General features: G+C 36.9%; 1 protein-coding gene and 1 long non-coding RNA gene across 2 annotated transcripts in view; one reads left to right on the forward strand and one right to left on the reverse strand.

Moving 5' to 3' along the window:
• The window catches only part of LOC129145946 (uncharacterized), a 358,080-nt gene that overhangs the window by 250,257 nt on the left and 90,207 nt on the right, over positions 1 to 17,616 (reverse strand). The gene's annotated exons all lie outside the window — the stretch shown is intronic.
• On the forward strand, positions 9,212 to 10,439 carry LOC119248271 (elongin-C-like). Its single transcript, XM_037515237.2, has one exon. The coding sequence runs from the start codon at positions 9,348 to 9,350 to the stop codon at positions 9,678 to 9,680; it is 333 nt and encodes a 110-aa protein (XP_037371134.1). The 5' UTR covers positions 9,212 to 9,347; the 3' UTR covers positions 9,681 to 10,439.

Raw genomic sequence — 17,616 nt, forward strand, 5'->3', positions numbered from 1 at the left:
AGAATGCAAGAATCCAAGCAAGTCAAAATTTTACTTGACTTGACATCATTAGAAAGAGAAAACATAAGATCAAGTATTGATCCATAGAAATTCTTGAAATGAGAATTATTTTCTGCTTTTACAAAAATAGACCAGTAGTAGACCCTTCCAACATAGGGTGGGTGGGGAAGGAACACATAAATCTCAATATTTAATTGTGCTTTGTCCATGTAATCAATGTGCTTATCTGGAGACATTTTTATTCATTTTCCTTTCACTTTGATTTGTGTTTTAATACTTAATTCTTTAAAGTATAGGCCACAGAGACTTGAATTTGGAAAGTCTTTAGCTTTTATGGAAAACCACCCAAACAATACTTGCAAAAAGGGTTTTATTAAATGTATATAATATTTTAATAAACATTCATAGAAAGAAACACTACAGAAAGTGAAGACCAGCACTCCTGTGCCAAAGTGATGAGAAATGTTAATCAATGGAAAAAGTAGATGCAATTTACTGGGTGAGCTATGACAATTAAAATATAAGTTCCATGCACATAGAAATAATGTTGGTATTGTTCATCATTGTACTTCTAATGACTAGCACAATGTTTAGTCCATTGTAGAAGCTCAATAAATAATGTCTGTAGTGAATAGCACAATAGATGAATGAATGAACAGTCCTCCAAATCCAAATGAAATATCCCAGAAAAATAGACCAATTCATCAGAAGGCACTTCTAGTTAGATGAAACCCTCCTTTAAAAACAGCTATTTCCCTTTGCTCTAAATAGGCTTTCATCAAGGATCCACATAGACTATAATTATTTCTCCTAAATTGTCATACTCACAGGGATAGTAATTTATAACTGATTATAAATTAATAAGTTGGCTTTCTGACACAAATTACTCCCATGTCCCACAACCCAATAAAATGTGTGTTTTATGAACCAGTTATCATAAGATTTCTTTAGAAATATCTGACCATGTAAGTACTACACTCACAATTTCAGACAGCACCTTAAATACTGATGCTAAATAGCAAGTCCATTCTGCAGTTCCAAAGATGCACTCTGTATTTTGTGGACACTACTTTCCTCAGGGCAAGAATGTGTCATGATCAAGGCTTTGATGGATGTTTAAGGGACTTAGTCACCTCCTATTTCTCTAAATTTCCACCTTACAAACACTCAACTATATATACCTGATCATCGCTAAGACCTACAAGAACTTGGATTTTATATTACTACAACAATCTTTCCTTGTTGTGCATATTGTCCTAAAAAAGAAAGTAAGGAAAAACACTTTTTCATCCCAAATCCCTGTTAAAATCGACCCCGTTGGCATATATGTATTCACGCAGGCATTTTTCTTTCATTTAATGAATGCACTTGCTGTGCCTTTACACACTTAGTTTCTGTTGTATTAGTAAGCATAGTAAGGTTCAGGATACTGGGTCATGACAATTTATTTGAACAATTCTAGCTAACCATATTTGAATAATTCCAGCTAACTTTATGGCAGCTAGCACTGCCATGAAAAAGCAAGCAATAGAAATTTATTTTTTCCCAGCTCTGAGAGCTGGAAGCCAAGGACCTAGGTGTGGCAGGCTTGGTGTCCTATGAAGCCTCTCTTTTTGACTTGCAAATAGCCAGCCTCTTGTTTGCTCTTTACAACTCCTCTGTGCATGTGAATCATTAGGGTCGCTTTTATGTGTGTACATTTTCTCCTCTTATAAATCCACCAGTCAAACTGGATTCAGGTCCAGCCTGACAGCCTCATTTTAACTTAAACACACCTTTAAAGGACCAGTGGAAGGGACTACACTAAGGGAAATAAGTCAGAAAGAGAAAGATAAATACTGGATGATGTCACATGGGAGAAATTAAACAAAGGGTCAGGTTAAAAAAGAACTGAGGTATTCAGAGGAGGAGGGGTGGAGGAGAGGCAAGAACAAAGAGGGGAGGAAGCACAATGGGCTATGGGTAATTAGGTGGCAGGTGTAGGATGGTAAATACACCTGAACAGAGGGGTATTCTGTACTTCCAAAATGCCAGCGATAATGTAAGCCAACATTATCTCAATTTAAAAAAATTCCACCTCGTCAAATATAGTCACATGTTGAAGGTTTGGGGACTAGGGTTTCAATGATTCACATGCACAATGAGTTTTAGGGGAACACAATCCAGCCTATAATGCTAAATGTTATATTAACATGGAGTAATATTGTTGCAGATAGCACCTCTGTGAAAAAAGGGGGAAGCACAGAACAGGGACCATTTTCTCCACCCCACTTATATGCAGCCACTATACTGGATTACCAGCCCCAGTATACCAGGAGGAGGAATTCCTGAACAGGGGAGCTCCTAGAAACTAGGGGCAGAGCTGAGAGGCCTGGTAGACTGATATATCACAGAGGGCAGGCCACCCCCTGTCTTGCTTTCACAGCCCAACTTGTACCCTGGTATGGCTTGTTAGCAGGATGGAGGGTATCTGACCACATGTTAGCTAGTTAACTCACATTTACTCTCCTTTCTCTCTTCTGCTTGCCTTTGTAAATAAACATTTTGCTTCAATTTCCCTCTGCATGTCTGCTTTTGGAGCTTGTTGTGCAGGTGAGAACTCTTACTCAAGTCACCTCATGTCACCAGGGGCGGGGGAGGGGGGGGTTCCCTGTAACAATATTAGCTATCTGTTGGTGATGTAGGCTGAGGGAAGCAGTCACATAGGAGCAAAGTGGGGTCATTGCTGTGTGAGCTCAGTAGGAGACAGAGCAGAAAACAATGAAGGCAGACTTGGAAAGAATGATTTACATTAGAGGAAAATGATCAATAGAGGCAAGGGTACCTTAAATACCAGAGTGACCCATAAGAGAACACCTGTTATCAAATGTGGGTGTGCTTCCGCTCAGTCTTAGATAAACTAGACCATTTCCAAGTAGTGATGGATATACCACAAAACTAATGAAGTTCAACTTCAGCGCCCCTCAAGGCTCTTTCCAGGGCCATTGAGCTCATTTATACTCATAGTTTTGTATTCTTTTTCTTTAAGAGGACTTGGATTTCAAATATCCTGAATCTGGCCCTGATATTTTCAAAGGGAGATGCTTGGGGCACTTCTTGGGCTAAATTCTTAGAACTGGGTACTTCCTTGGAATACACAACAATTCTACATATTATATAAAATATGATGCTTAAATAATACTCTTTCAATGCTATAGCGGTTACTATAACCTACAAGCTTGTGAATATAAGTTTTCAATTGACTTTAGACCACAGAAACTCAGCAATGTCCTGCGCATGTATTAGTGTCTTTGCATGTTTGTTTCTGCTTCTCTCTTTCTACTCACTTTTCTCTCTCTCTCTCTCCCCCCCCTCTCCCCCCCCCATTTCTCCATCTCTCTCCTCTCTCTCTCACCATAATCCCAATCAAAATCAAGCAACTAAACTACAATCAATCTAAAAACTAATTTGGGTATGTCTAGTAATTGTAAAGGAAAATAGAAAGTTCAGTATTTCTACCTTTCTTCCCTTGCAGTTGGAATTAAGAGATCCTTCCAAATTGCCTGGGTTTCTACATATCCAAGCCCAGCTATATGACATTTTCTTATTTTAATATTATCCACAAAATGATATCTTTATTTTCTCTGGAAAAAAAAATTAAGCATCTCAAATGATGCAAAATGGCATTACAAATGAACCTTTTCAGAGGGCAGCATACATGGTAAGACCCTGTGGCATACAGCTCCCTTTAAGGAGATTTTCAGCATTTCATTTTTGAGGTTTGATCATGGCTCTTCCTGGGAACAGCCTTCCTGTGACTGAAGTCAGAAAGGTAGCTTCTGAAGGAAGTGAGATGAGATCTGTGAAGCAATACAGTTCAATTTGCCTAACAAAGCAAAATTCCCGAACTGAGTTACTCTTAAAGCACTGTAATCAGCCATGTTTCTTAAAATGCCTGGCTTATATCTAGCTCCACTCACACTATGGTAATTATCAGCTGCCACCACACAGAAGTGCTGCATTCCCTGCGACTTTTTTTTTTTTTTTTTTTTCAAAATGTCAGCTTGTAATCTGAAGGAAAATTACAAACCCTACTTTTTTAGGAATGTTTAAAATAAACTCACAAAGCACCAAGTCTGTTACAATTACTGTCCTGCTTTAAGGGAGCAATATCCCAGGTGGTGTTTTATCTCTACAGCATCTATTTCTAAAGTTTAGCCACAATGAAAGGAGCAATAGCACCTTATATAATAGGAGACCAATGCCAGTTTTTGGAAGAAGCCAAAACTTTGTTGAGAAGCACAGAGACATTGTTAAAAATAAACATAAAGATCATCACAACTAGTACTCCTTAATAAAATATCACTGTATAAAAAAACAGCAGTATCAATCATCATTGATATGATGCTAATAATAATGTGTGCAAGTTTACTCTCTCTTATTTAATAGGAACATAAATTCCATAGCAAGTGGAATGTTTTATGCTAATAGCAGCATTTCCAATTAAATTGCCAATATAAATCGCTTTGACATGCCATCATTATTTTAACAACTACGTTTACACCATACACCTTAGAGCCCTTATATCCTTTGGCTTGTAAAAGAAAAATGACATATCAGTCAAAACATGGCAGGCTGAACTCTACTGAGAAAACTTTATAGCATAACAAAATCCACATGACTTCAAAGTACCTAAGGTTTACAATGAGATTCTCCCCAGAATGCTAAGCCTTTAAATGATGGATGCAAATTGCCAAGAAATCCATAAATTCATCTTTCCTCAATTATTTAAAGCTAGAACTATGGGCATGGATGGAGAACATGGGGGCATAAGATCTGACCATGGTCCAAGAACTGTCATAAAGGATCTAGGTGGTACTGGACTCATCTTTAGCCTCAGTTTCCATAAATGAGGTTGTCAAGTTCTCTTTCAACTCCAACTTTCTGCAACAACAACTTCCATAAAAGATGAAGAAAAACTAGGTCATTTCATGAATTCAATGCAATTCAGGACACAATTTCCTATAATAGCTTCCTCCTATCCCTATAAAATATACCTCATCCCTGGGTTTGTCCCGTTTATACATCTAAAAAAGCAAAAGTATGTGAAAGGCAGAGCTAGGTTTGCAACCAAATCTGCATTCTTCCTACTAGCTGTGTGACCTCATTGCTTCTTGGCCTTTAGCTAACATCAAGTGTAGCTTTGTGACCTCGGACAATATACTCACTTGCTAAAATCCAGTTTCTTCATTTATAATAGATAATATTGTATTGTAAGGAGGAGATGATATTTCTAATCCATGGAAGACATTGTGCCTTTGATCTAGTTGCACTCAATAACGAATTGTTATTGTATATATAACTCTCTTTCTCTATATACGGATGTTTATATTTATTCACACATATATATGACTATATACAGACATTGACTCATATGTAATATACACTATTAGCCTTGGAAAATTTTACCAGCCTGAAATGGAAGTCAGGAATTCTCATGTTATTAAATCAACTTGGAAATGCATGTAGCATGGTATGATCATACTGACATTTTACAATGCCAGTATAACCTTGAAATGATCTGTTATTCTATTCACTACCATCATCAGAACACAGCGTGACTGTTCTCAGTCTAACCAAGGTATACTATCACTCCAATACTAATGGTCTAGTCTTTCATTCAACAGTGTTTCCCTAGCTTAAAAATGGAATTTGGTCATTTTCCTGCAATAAATCAGAATAGCATCAGTTTGGGACACATCTGCTCCAATTTTATTTCATTAACTCACCACTTCAGATTATTAAGTAAAATAATTGAACCAAAGCATGCAAAGTATCCACATACCTACCTCAAAAGTAGATCCTATCTGAGGTCTTCCACATTCTAAGATAATTTTTCATCACCTTTGTTATTCCTTCAGTCATATTTTATTCTTTAATGTCATCACCTAGCTTCTCTTCAAAAGCACTCCATGCTCACTGCATTTAGTTCCTGAGTATTCCACAAAATGTTATAATCTGGCTTCCCCCCTATTATTTTCCTAAAATTGTCCATGTGATGGTCATCAATAATCTATGACCAAATCTGAGTACTCTTATGAGCTGGAATTAACTTCAAACTTTCCTAGAAGTTTGTATCTGCCATCTATCTAGAATCCCTATCCTCTTGGCAGTGTTTACTCTGCACATTCATGCTTCTAGCTGGTATTTATTAAACAATCACCTATTATTTCCTATGTAACATGTATGCCAAATACTATACATTGGCTATCTCATTAACTCTTATCAGATGTAATCTCACAGGTATTTGTGTGAGTGTAGATTCAAATGTGTCTTCTCATCCAGGCCATAAATCCCAAGAGACCAAGGAAGTGAAATTCAAGCACTCAAATACTATCTACCAGTTTGATGATTACAGCCCAAAGTACTAATTTTCCCCTTCCATTCACATATCATATATTCTATTACAACTACTTATACCTGTGTTACATTCAGTGACTGATGACAAATCAAGTCAAGTCAGTTGACTTCTATTCCTACCAAGGACTTGCACTAGAATATTTCAGGATGAGGCAAATCAAAAATTAGACCCTAGGAATATAGGTATTATACATTGGCACAGTATGTAACAACGAATATACTGTGCCTCCAATTATAAACCAATATTTGGAGAGATATTTTGCCTAATGCCTTCCTTCAAGAAATTTAACCAACTCTAATGTAAAAAGATTGACAGTCAGCCTGAGCATATGAACCAAGCTATGAACAATCAACCCATTCATTGTCTTGGTTAAAATAGATAGGATCTTCCTAACTGGGCAAGATTTCCCATCCTCTGTTACCTCTCTTGTGCTTCTTTTTTAAAGTTCAGTCCTCTTTCTTTAATTAAAACTGAATTAATAAGTTTCTTCCTTCCCAGACTCTCCAACAAAGCTTGTTCAAGAAACTTTTTCTTCTTATTCAGACAAGTCAGACACGAATCTGGGCTTCAAAGCACTTATGGATTAAAGAAGATACAGAATATGTTTAAGGAACTATAATTCCCATGAGTAAGATAACAGGCATAAGGCATGGACAACTAAACCTGGACAGGAATTCAAGAGAGGAAAATATTTATCTCATTTCAGAGGATCTTACAAGACTTCATGGAGAATTTATATTTTATATGGTTGATGAAAGATGAGAAGGATTTAGTTGCTCAAGGATGAGAAAAGGAATAGGTTCAAAGGAATAACATTAAAAAGATGTGGAAGTCTGAAAAACCTTTGAATATGTATGGAATATTAGGTAGTAGAATTTAATTGTGATAGTTAATTGTATTATTATGGTTACATTCCTTTTGAAAATGCAAGAATTATGGTGGTCCTATTCTCACAAAAAAAAAAGAAACTTTTATATATAGTTCATTGATCAGCTGAGATATTACAGTGGTTAAATGATTTTTACTACAACAATGCATCTTCCAAATACTAGTTGCTGGCCATTGTTTTGTATTCAGCACGTCCACCTTGTGTCACACCAAGAGGCCTGGGGATTTGAAAATGTCAAATTGCATTGAGCAAAAAGAGGACAGATTTTGCATAAATATTTAAATCTTAGACACAAATTCATGAATGTGGGAAATGTAAAAAATTGAAGTAATTGAAATTTCTCTGGGTCAATTTTCAGTCCAAATCTTGTTTTTAAAATAGTCTGAGAAAACTTGATTTTGGGGCTAAACATTTCTGGGTTGATATTACAGTTGTTGTTTTGTTTTATTTTTCCCCCAATTGGGTGAATTATTATTTTAGTTGATTTGGGTTTAACTTTTTCCCCTTGGCTATGTGCTATAAATCAGGTTATAGCAGTTTACATTCCAATGATGCCTTATCTCAGTTATACAGTAGTTATCTAAGTCCCACAGCTCTGTTACTTCCTAGCTACACCATTCCTACAAGACAGCTGTTGATCTTAATGGGCAGGAATAAAACAGATGAGCATTAAGAAACTAGCCTGGATGATGTGCCTCACAAAGAATTAATTTACATTTTTTACCAACTAATTAAAGCTAGAAAAGCTCAGGCAGGAGGATCCATGAAAGATACATGGAGGCCCTCTGTGTCTCCCATCCAGAATTTTACAGTTGAAATTGCATAGGTCAAGTTGCCTCTTGCCCAGTCCAAATGAGTCCCACCCATAAAAACACTGAAAAATAATTTGAAATCTCACAAATTCTCCTCATGAACTGCCAAAGAAAAAAAAATCTATCCTAAATCATGGTAAAACATCTGAACATCCATTTTTTTCCATTTCACCTGCAGACCACACATATCATAGCAGCTATACTAATATCCAGTGACTTGCTATTCAAAGCATGGTCCATGGACCAGTAGCCTTACTACCACCAGGGAATTCATTAAAAATCCACTCATGCCCCATTCTAGACCTATTCAGCCAGAATCTACATATTAACAGGATCCCCAGTTGGTTTATATATACATAATAATTGGGAAACCACTGCTTTTGTCTGTTGCTTCTCACACCTGAAGACACTATGACCAAGCAGAGTCTTGGGCCACATGCCAAGAGATTCTGAGTTAATAAGCTAGATAGTTGGATACCACCATGATTTGACAGAAGAAATGAATAATCATTGTTTCAAGGAGATCCTTGTCTAATGATAGCTAGAGGTATACAGACTATTGAGGCAGAGAATGTTGTGCTAATAGTATAAGTAAATTACTGACGGAAGCCCTAAAATGAACGTATTTTTAAACAGGGGGTTGGGATGCCCAACACAAATTTATAATTTCTTTGTGAGGTTATACTAAAATTATCTCGCCTTTCTAATACTAGAATTTATTCTGCTGGGAAAAAATGATATTGATGATAGTAGCAACATTTATAATTAGTCCAAGAAAAAAATTGTTGTACAGGTTTGTTGAAAAAAATGAAAGTACTAGAAAATGAGAAGTATTACAGTTTGATGAAAGTGTAAGACTAGTTCAGAGAGCAATTGAAACTTATTTTCCCATTCATAGCATTTATATTCAGATATGCTAAACTTACTATTTTGCATTCATTCAGACTTCCTTTGTAAATAACATAATGCTAAAGTTCCAATTACAACATAAACTCTCATAGGTGAAGTGATTTTCTGTTTACTGCTCTATCCCCAGTGACTTAAATGTTACCTGGTACATCAGTGGCACTCAAGAACCCTTTGTCTTGGAACTCACCGGGTCAGGCAGCTGGGGGAGGGGGCGCGGCCCTGGAGCAGGGGCTGTGCCGGTGTGCGGGGACCCGGTGCTGTGACTGCGGTGGCTGTGAAGCTGACGAGATACTACCAAAGTTCCTCTGGAAGTGAAGTGGAATTTCATAAGAACGCAATGGATGGAGAAGAAAAAACCTATGGTGGCTGTGAAGGCCCTGATGCCATGTATGTCAAACTAATATCTTCAGATGGCCATGAATTTATTGTAAAAAGAGCCCTTACCTCAGGAACTATAAAAGCCATGTTAAGTGGCCCCGGTCAGTTTGCTGAAAATGAAACCAATGAAGTCAATTTTAGAGAGATCCCTTCACATGTGCTATCAAAAGTATGCATGTATTTTACCTACAAGTTTCGCTACACCAACAGCTCCACCGAGATTCCTGAATTCCCAATTGCACCTGAAATTGCACTGGAACTGCTGATGGCTGCGAACTTCCTAGATTGTTAAATAAAATAAATTATAATAAACTGTTAACTTTTTTTCAGTATTTAATACCTGTAGTTCAATTAGTAATTTTTTCATATATAGCATGTTGCCTATGTGCAGTCGAACTTTAAAGTTCATTACAAAGCAGATTATCTTCTGTTCTTTTGCATAGCAATCAAAGTTGAAATTTGTTTGCTACATCAACAAATTCAGGACATTTTCACAAACTGAGATATAAACAATGCCAGTTCATAGGGGGTTTTGCCTTATCCTTTGGGTATGGTTTTTAAAATTAGAGCAGTGGTGATACAGTAAATGCCGAAAATTAGGCACCAATGAACATGTTCTACAGGTAAATAATGGGGCAATGTATTTTTATGTTTTTAGTGTTTTTTTTAAAAACTTGATCTTACAGCTGTCATTAGCATCACTAGTTATGCAAATAATTGCATTATAAACGTGTTTATAACTTAGCCAAAACAATTGATTTTTATAACTGTCAAGGACATAGAGTTGGTGTTTCTTATGTGTCTTTTGATAAACTGCAGTATTGTTTAAATGTATCTTATCTTTTTGTTTAATGCTACAACTTAAGAATTTTATTTAAAAGCAGTTTTGGAAGATTATAAGGTACAGTTTTGGAGTGGTGACATTTTAAACTGTAGCCAGATGGTCAAAGGTCAACTATGCCTTTGATTTCCTGTGCATTGTGCATTTTGGCCAACCCAAAGTACATGCCTTCAGCTACTATAAAGCTTTTTTTTGCAATATTCATTCTTCTTAAAAAAAAAAAAAAGAACCCTTGTCTTGTGAATGAATGAAAGAATAATTAAATCCTGTATGAGGCTAATAACTGGTCAGTTACACATACACATGTTCTGTGCTATATATGAAGAAGTAACTTTAAAGTCAATAAATGGCATTCCAGGTTTCAAACATGGAATAACTTTTACAAAGTGAATTCTTATCTAGTTATTATTCAAGGGTAAAGGGAACCAGATATTTATGGCTCTCGTGCTAAAGATATTTAAATACTGTGTATTTTCATTTCCTTCATATATGTATTTTTTTTAAGATTTATTTATTTATACAAGAACTGGAGTACAGGCCAGAGATGTGGGAGGGTGAGGGAATTCACCAGAGACAGAGTGGGGAGCAGAACTGGCAGACGACCAAAAACACTGCTGAGGGGAGCAGCGGGAGAGGCAAGAGAGGTCTGCTGCACCATGTGGGTGTCGCCCTGGCCAGCCGGGAATCGAACATGCGCTGCAGAGGCTGCGGACAGCTTCACAGCACAGAGCTCAACCCACTGCGCCACTGGAGAGGCCCCATATATGTATTTGTGTGTGTGTGTCTTTCCCTTTTATCCAGAGTACTTTAATACATAAAGTTAAATAACATTTCAAAGATGTATTTCTGTGACTTTTCGTCTTAACACATTTCTGTAAGTAATAGTTTTCTTGACTTTTCATATATTGCATTATGTAACTCCCAGAGTCATCTCTCATCCACAGAACAAAGGTGTTGAGCAATTTGATGATCAGGACCCCTCTCCCCAGCTCTATTATTCTACCTAGCCTGTAGCTTCAACTTTTAAAGAACTCATCTTTTTAAATGGTTTTGAAGAACAAATAGCTTGAGTAGACATTTAATAGTGCAATTGTTTTCCTTTATCTTGCATCTAAATTTTACCTTGCTTGCATTTTGTTTTAAAAAAAATCAAATCAGAAGAAACTATAAGAAACTTTTCTTCGGGAAAAGAGGATTCATAACTAATTTTGGGGGAAAAGATAATTGTATATAGCGCAAAGATGAAATACAGGTAGATACAATGTTATAACCAGAATTAATATTAAAGATACTACTATCAAAGAGAGCCTTCTCTTTGGATCTCAATTTAAAGAATACTTTATTTTATATGACATCTCACAACTTTACTCCCAAAAGTCAAAGGATATTAAAATAAGGGAATAGTCATAAAATCCAGGCAGTTATTATTACCTCTTCAGAAATAAGTATTTAGCCTAGAAATTTTATCATAGATTTTCAGAGAAAAATAACCACGATAACACATACACACACACAATAACTAATGCAAAATAGTATTTCTAAAATCTTCCAGAAGAACTCAATGTATAACTGGGAAATAATTGAGGGACAAGGGAGCAGGACCATGTGCTTAGCAGAGCTCTTGGGTCTTAGATTCTAGATTCTTAAGCATAGGTGGATTATCTGCAAAGATGGTCACCCACAATCCCTTCCATTCTTTCCAATCAATTTCGCCCTCCCCTTGAATGTGGGTTGGCTTTGTAACTTGTTGGCGATAAAAGTGAGAGTGCTGCCTTAAGAAGTCAGGCAGTATCTGCTTTCATTCTCTTGAATTCTGAACCACCCTGTAAAAAGTCAGTTAGTAAAAAGAGAGGTAATGTGGAAAGAGGTCTGGGAGTACACGAAGGAAAGATCACAGAGACCTCAAGCTATAATTTCTTCTATTCCAGCTGAGGCCACCTAGTATCTTTCAGCCCCAGCAGCACCATCCCACACAATCATGTGGGAATGAAAGATCTGTCACACCCAGCCCAGCTCAAAAAACACAATTATAAGCGAATAAGTGAAATAACCAATAATGAAAACTAAGAATACAGTAAAAAAAAAAAAAAAAACCAACCCAAATTAGTGACTATTCTGACAGTTGGTTCAATGAAGTGTATTAAACAACTATATCCCAAACCTTGGACTCCTCTTTGTTTTTGAACAGAGCACTGAATGACAACAGAAGACTCAATAGGATTCCTCTCTTGGAATTCCACTGTTCACTGAAAATGACATCCAGAAAACAAACATGAGTTACATTAGAGGCACTCTATTGGAGCTATGAGAAGAAGTGGACCCACATGGAAGTTGACCTGGGGCATGGAGTGGGGAAGAGCCAACGAGGAGGTGACATTTCAGTTGGTTTTGAAAGCTGCATAGGAGTTTCCCAGCCAGGAAGTATTGGAGAGAGAGAGGTACATTTCAGGGATTCATAAATGAATCAGTTTCATTTATGCAGGAAATTTAAGCCCCATCTTAAAAGCCCAAACCACTCCTGAGTCATCTTTTTCCAAAGTTAAATAAAGAAGGAGAAAGTATATTTTTTTATTGTGGTAAAAACTTGTTTGCTGCTTCCCTAAACTGTCTCTCTACATTCAACTTTATGACCTATACAGTGGCAGAGAGAAAGAAATCCATGTGACAAATGGACAGACATTTAAAAACGTGTGTGCTCTCTCTTTCTGTTATCCTGCTGTAGACAAGTAATAAATAAAGAAGACTGTTTTATTTATCTTTGCTAAAAAAACAGTTCTCAATGTTCTTAATTAAAGGTAAAAAATCATTTTGTTATTTATTATGGAAGAAAAAAGAAGTTTTACGGACATGTGTGATTTTAAAGTTCCAGCATATAAAACATCTTTCATTAAAGTAGATAAGACAGTTTATAGCTCTTATTCAGTTCTAGGTAAGCTAGCAGATAAATAAAACCAGAACTGTGTAAGACTAGTTGGTCTCCTAAGTTGCTGCAATGTTAATAGACATTTGTTTCCACTTTGCACTCTTTTTACATTTGGAACTGCAAATTCAAGTACTTGAAGAATTCTGCAATCCAGATTACTGACAAATTTAGGTACCAAAGGGTATTCTTTGGTAATTTTTCTCTCTCTCTTTTTTTTAAACCAATACCATACCTCAGTTTACTTTGTGGAATTGAGACAGGAAGGTCACCTGTGTCTGGAGACAATCTCAACTTAGCCACATGACACCTGACTTGGATCAGAACCACCGGTCTGGAGGAAACACCCTGAATGGGGTCTTATCCTTAGCACTTTATAGGTGTTACCCCACTTCATCTAAAATGCCTTCTGGGTAAAGCATTAAAATCCCCATTTCACAAATGAAGAAACTCTGACTCAGAAAAATGATTAAATATGTTTTCCAGAAATGCAAAGCTGATAATCACCTCTGATTGCAAATTCTCTGTTCTTACATTTTATGCTACAATTTCTCCCCAAGGCCTATAAGAGCCACTTTACATCTAGAATACTGGTGAAAACCTCTCACTCCAAAAATGAGAAACATTTTTAGCAAAGTCAGAAATGTCGGGCATGAAAGGATGTGCAACATTTGACCTGTGCTTTAAAATCACTAGAGTATGTGATGAAAATAATCAAAAGCATATAAAATAGAAGAGCCGGGGAGTCAGGTAGAAATAGCATGACTTCGGGAACTTGTGGAACTCTTTTTGAATCTCAGTTTCAGCTCCTGAGACTTTGTGACCTTGAGCAATTTATGTAGGTTCTCTGAGCCAGTTTCAGTTTCCTCTGAGCCAATTATAAAATATATTAATACTTGCTACATCCCTCAGCTTATTAGGAGTACTAAATTGTGTAATTTATGTAAAAGCACCTAGCACAATGCTGCCTCATTTTTGGTAGTCAGAAATGTCAGGGTTGTTTTTTTTTTTTTTTTTTTTTTTTTTTTTCCTTCACTGCAGACACTGGGAAAAGAATATGACTGCAAAATTTCATCACCTACAAGTAAAGCTCTCTGGTTTGAAAGGTGAGAAAGAAAAAAAAAAGATCAGGAAAGACTCTTTTTCTGTAGTCATAAAAATATTTTCCAGCAATGGGTGAAAAAGGGCCCTTGCTCTCAGTTATGCAAAGGCCACGTTTAGAACTTCATATTGAAAACAGTGAAAGAGATTGTCCATGGGTAAAAGAAGCAGGTGGATGGGGTAAGCTCGGGCAAAAAAGTCACACAGGTCTGGTCAAAGATCTGGGCACCGAAAAGTAGAATATGTAACATGTTAAAACAACAGATTTCTCCCTGCTGCCTGAGTAGGACCAGCGGTGTGATGGCCACCACCCTGAGGGACAAAGCAGCCACACAGTTCCCCAGAAACCAGCACTACCAGATAGGCATCGTGTGCAACATGGATCAGGATCTGTGCTGGACAATGAGGACCCACAGTAAACAAACCCCAGTCAAAGACACATTTTTTTCCATAGAGTGGGGGAGTCATGAGTAAATGGTCAATCAACCTATGACACTGATCCCTGAACTATAGCATTTCACGCAATTTCTTGCACAAAAGTTAGGAGAAAATACGCCCTTGAAGAGATGACAGGTTTTAAGCAATTGTTGTGTTTCAGGTGTTACCATCAGGACTTTTGGTTACTTCCCTCATTTATTCCCACACCAAGTCTATCAGGTAGATGTTATTTCTTTTCATTTTATTGATGTGTAAACCAAGGCTTAGCTACCTTCAATGGCTTGTCAAAGCCACAAGATCTTAAGTCTTGGAAGTGGGCTGTAATGTGATGTCAAATTCCAGAGACTGCATTCATGAGGACACCAAGACTAGTAGTAACAATTTGATGAGATATTTCCATTGTACTTGCATCTGTTTCCTAGAAAAGGACTCTTCATCCTTTTATTCTGAAATCAAGAATTAGCAATCAACTCTTGCTCAAAGCGTTGGTCAATGACAGAATGGTATCACAGAAACTATGCTCTTGCACTCAATTTATAAAGGTCTTTTGGCAAGGTCAACATACCTTTTTAATGTGCACACTGCACCTTTGCTACTTTGTATAAAGGCATTTGTAAATTATTCTGGTTATCTTTAGAATACTTAAAATTGCTCTCTGGCATTTATATAATCAGCAAGAGATAATCAGATGAACTTTTTTTAACAATGAGCCACTTCCTGTTCATTATACTTATTATGTTTTTTTATGGCATAAAACCCATTTTCTCTGTTGAAGGTCACACCTGTGGGTTGGTGTGGAGGATTTCTTTTCTCCTATTTAAACCATTTTACCAGTTTTTGGCACTTGTATGATTGTTGATTAATTATGGTCCTGTCTCAATCATTCATGGAAGAAATAATAACCTATGGTTACTTTTACCAACCATTGGGTTATGCAGAGCTCATAAAGTTTTAAATTCTTTCATATCCAGAGGCTTGTGACAGGCTTGTGACCGATGCTGTGTACACTCACCAGCCCACAGGAAGGTTAATGTCAAAAGCCTCCTGATATTAGAGCCCAGATGAGTTAAAAGTCTTCAGTCAAATATGTCAATGTGCTTTTTCAGGAATACTTAAATAAATAATGAAATAAATAAATACTCCTAAATACTGGCCCACACTGGCCCCACACTACCTCCCACCTTTATCCACTGAGGTTGTTGGCTTTTCCAACAGGATTTACAGCCATTTCCTTATTAGTCTATGTAAGACATCACCTCTTTCATTATCTCACATCTAATATAAGCCAAAGGAACTTCAAACACCTTCCCTTTCCAATCTGAATGCACTCAATGCCCAGTCCAGAGGATTCAGTTAAATTTTGGTGCCCTGCATCCCTCTCTTCCCTGTTTGATGATGGTATCTTGAGTGTTGTTCAAGTATAAGATCCTCCTTTTCGCAGTCAACTTGCTTCAAGGGGAAACATTCCTCCCTTGCTTTAGGAATAGACAATGAAGGTTTCAACCAGTCAAGAAACCTTATTTTCATATCCATGTAGGTTGAGTTAAACATAGGATTATGCCCAATTTAGGCCAATAATACGTAAGAAGATATTAAATGGAGGACTGTAAAAAGACATTATGCTCTTGCATTGACAAACCCTTCTTCATGGATGTGAACAGGAAATGTTCACATTCAGAAGCACTGACAGTCACCTTGCACCTGAGAAGAACGAGTCTTATCTACTCAATATTTTTGTGGTTACAGTCCCATGAGGCCATACACCTTTGTTAACCATCAATTCACGCTCTCTGTTATTTACAACAAAAGACAACAATCACATCCATTACCTTGACCACAAGCAGTGACCAGGCCACCCTACTGCCATAAGGGATCTCGCTATGAACTTTCCTCATCTACTGACTTCTCCTAAAATTATAAACCTTTGCTTATTCTTCCCTGGGATCCAACAACAAATGAAATGAATTATACCAAGAAGCTTATAAAGAAACTTTATAATTTTCTGTATTCCAAAAACACCATCTTGCTTTTTATTATACTCATGTGGTTATAGGCTAATTATGTTCATATTTCAATCCTCTCTACAAACAATAACCTGCCAGCATTCAGTAGAGATCTTATCAGCTCCTAGGCAAAAGTGGGAGGAAAGCTGCCTGCACTGGTACCTACAGCTTGTCTGATTTTGCTTTTCCTCTCTTCTACACCCTCTTTCTCTACTCAGAAACACTAGTTATGCACACAATTCTCCCTGGGAGACCATCTTAATCTATAGTTATGGGTCCTTCCTTGTTTTGTTCTTATTTTCAAGGCCAGGACCCAGAGATGACTCTAAGAATCATCCACAATGTCTACCCCACACTTGCCTGCCACTTCAAGGATGGCAATTTTTTACTATTATTACTATATCCAACTCTGAAATCCCATCCTGGTCTTCAGCAATAATTATTATATTGCTAGCATATTAAAAAATATCCTTTGTATCCCTGTCAAAAAAAGCTCCCATTTTTTTTAACTTTTTTAAATCCTTCATTAGTGTCATTTATCACCTCTTGCTATTTAGCATTGTACATATCCTTCCATTACCACAATTCTAAAGCCTTTTATCATAATCCTTCTCAGGAATTACAAGTTTAAGCTAAATCTTGGTGCCCTTTCACACTGACCTTTAGGTGGTAATTCAGGGCCTCTTATGGTTGGGAGAGTCAAAATTGATATTATAGATTGTGTTTAATGGTATGAAAATAAATACACGCAACCTGCCATCTTCATAAAGCTCAACTGTGTGTCTTCATAGAAATGGCCTTGGTAATCACCATTAGTTGACCTTTGGGAGACAGCTTACTATCTTAAAAAAAAAAGAGAGAGAGAGAAAGACTCAACAGTCTTGTTTACTCTTGCAACATTCTCAAATTCCTAACCATCTGTGAT

This window comes from Talpa occidentalis, unplaced genomic scaffold (assembly GCF_014898055.3).
Source record: "Talpa occidentalis isolate TD23 unplaced genomic scaffold, MPIMG_talOcc4v2.1 talOcc4.16, whole genome shotgun sequence".
In the NCBI taxonomy this organism is placed as follows: domain Eukaryota; kingdom Metazoa; phylum Chordata; class Mammalia; order Eulipotyphla; family Talpidae; genus Talpa; species Talpa occidentalis.

Bases quoted from the DNA above. Each gene is read 5' to 3' on its own strand.
- LOC119248271 (XM_037515237.2), top strand. From the start codon at position 9,348: ATGGATGGAGAAGAAAAAACCTATGGTGGCTGTGAAGGCCCTGATGCC.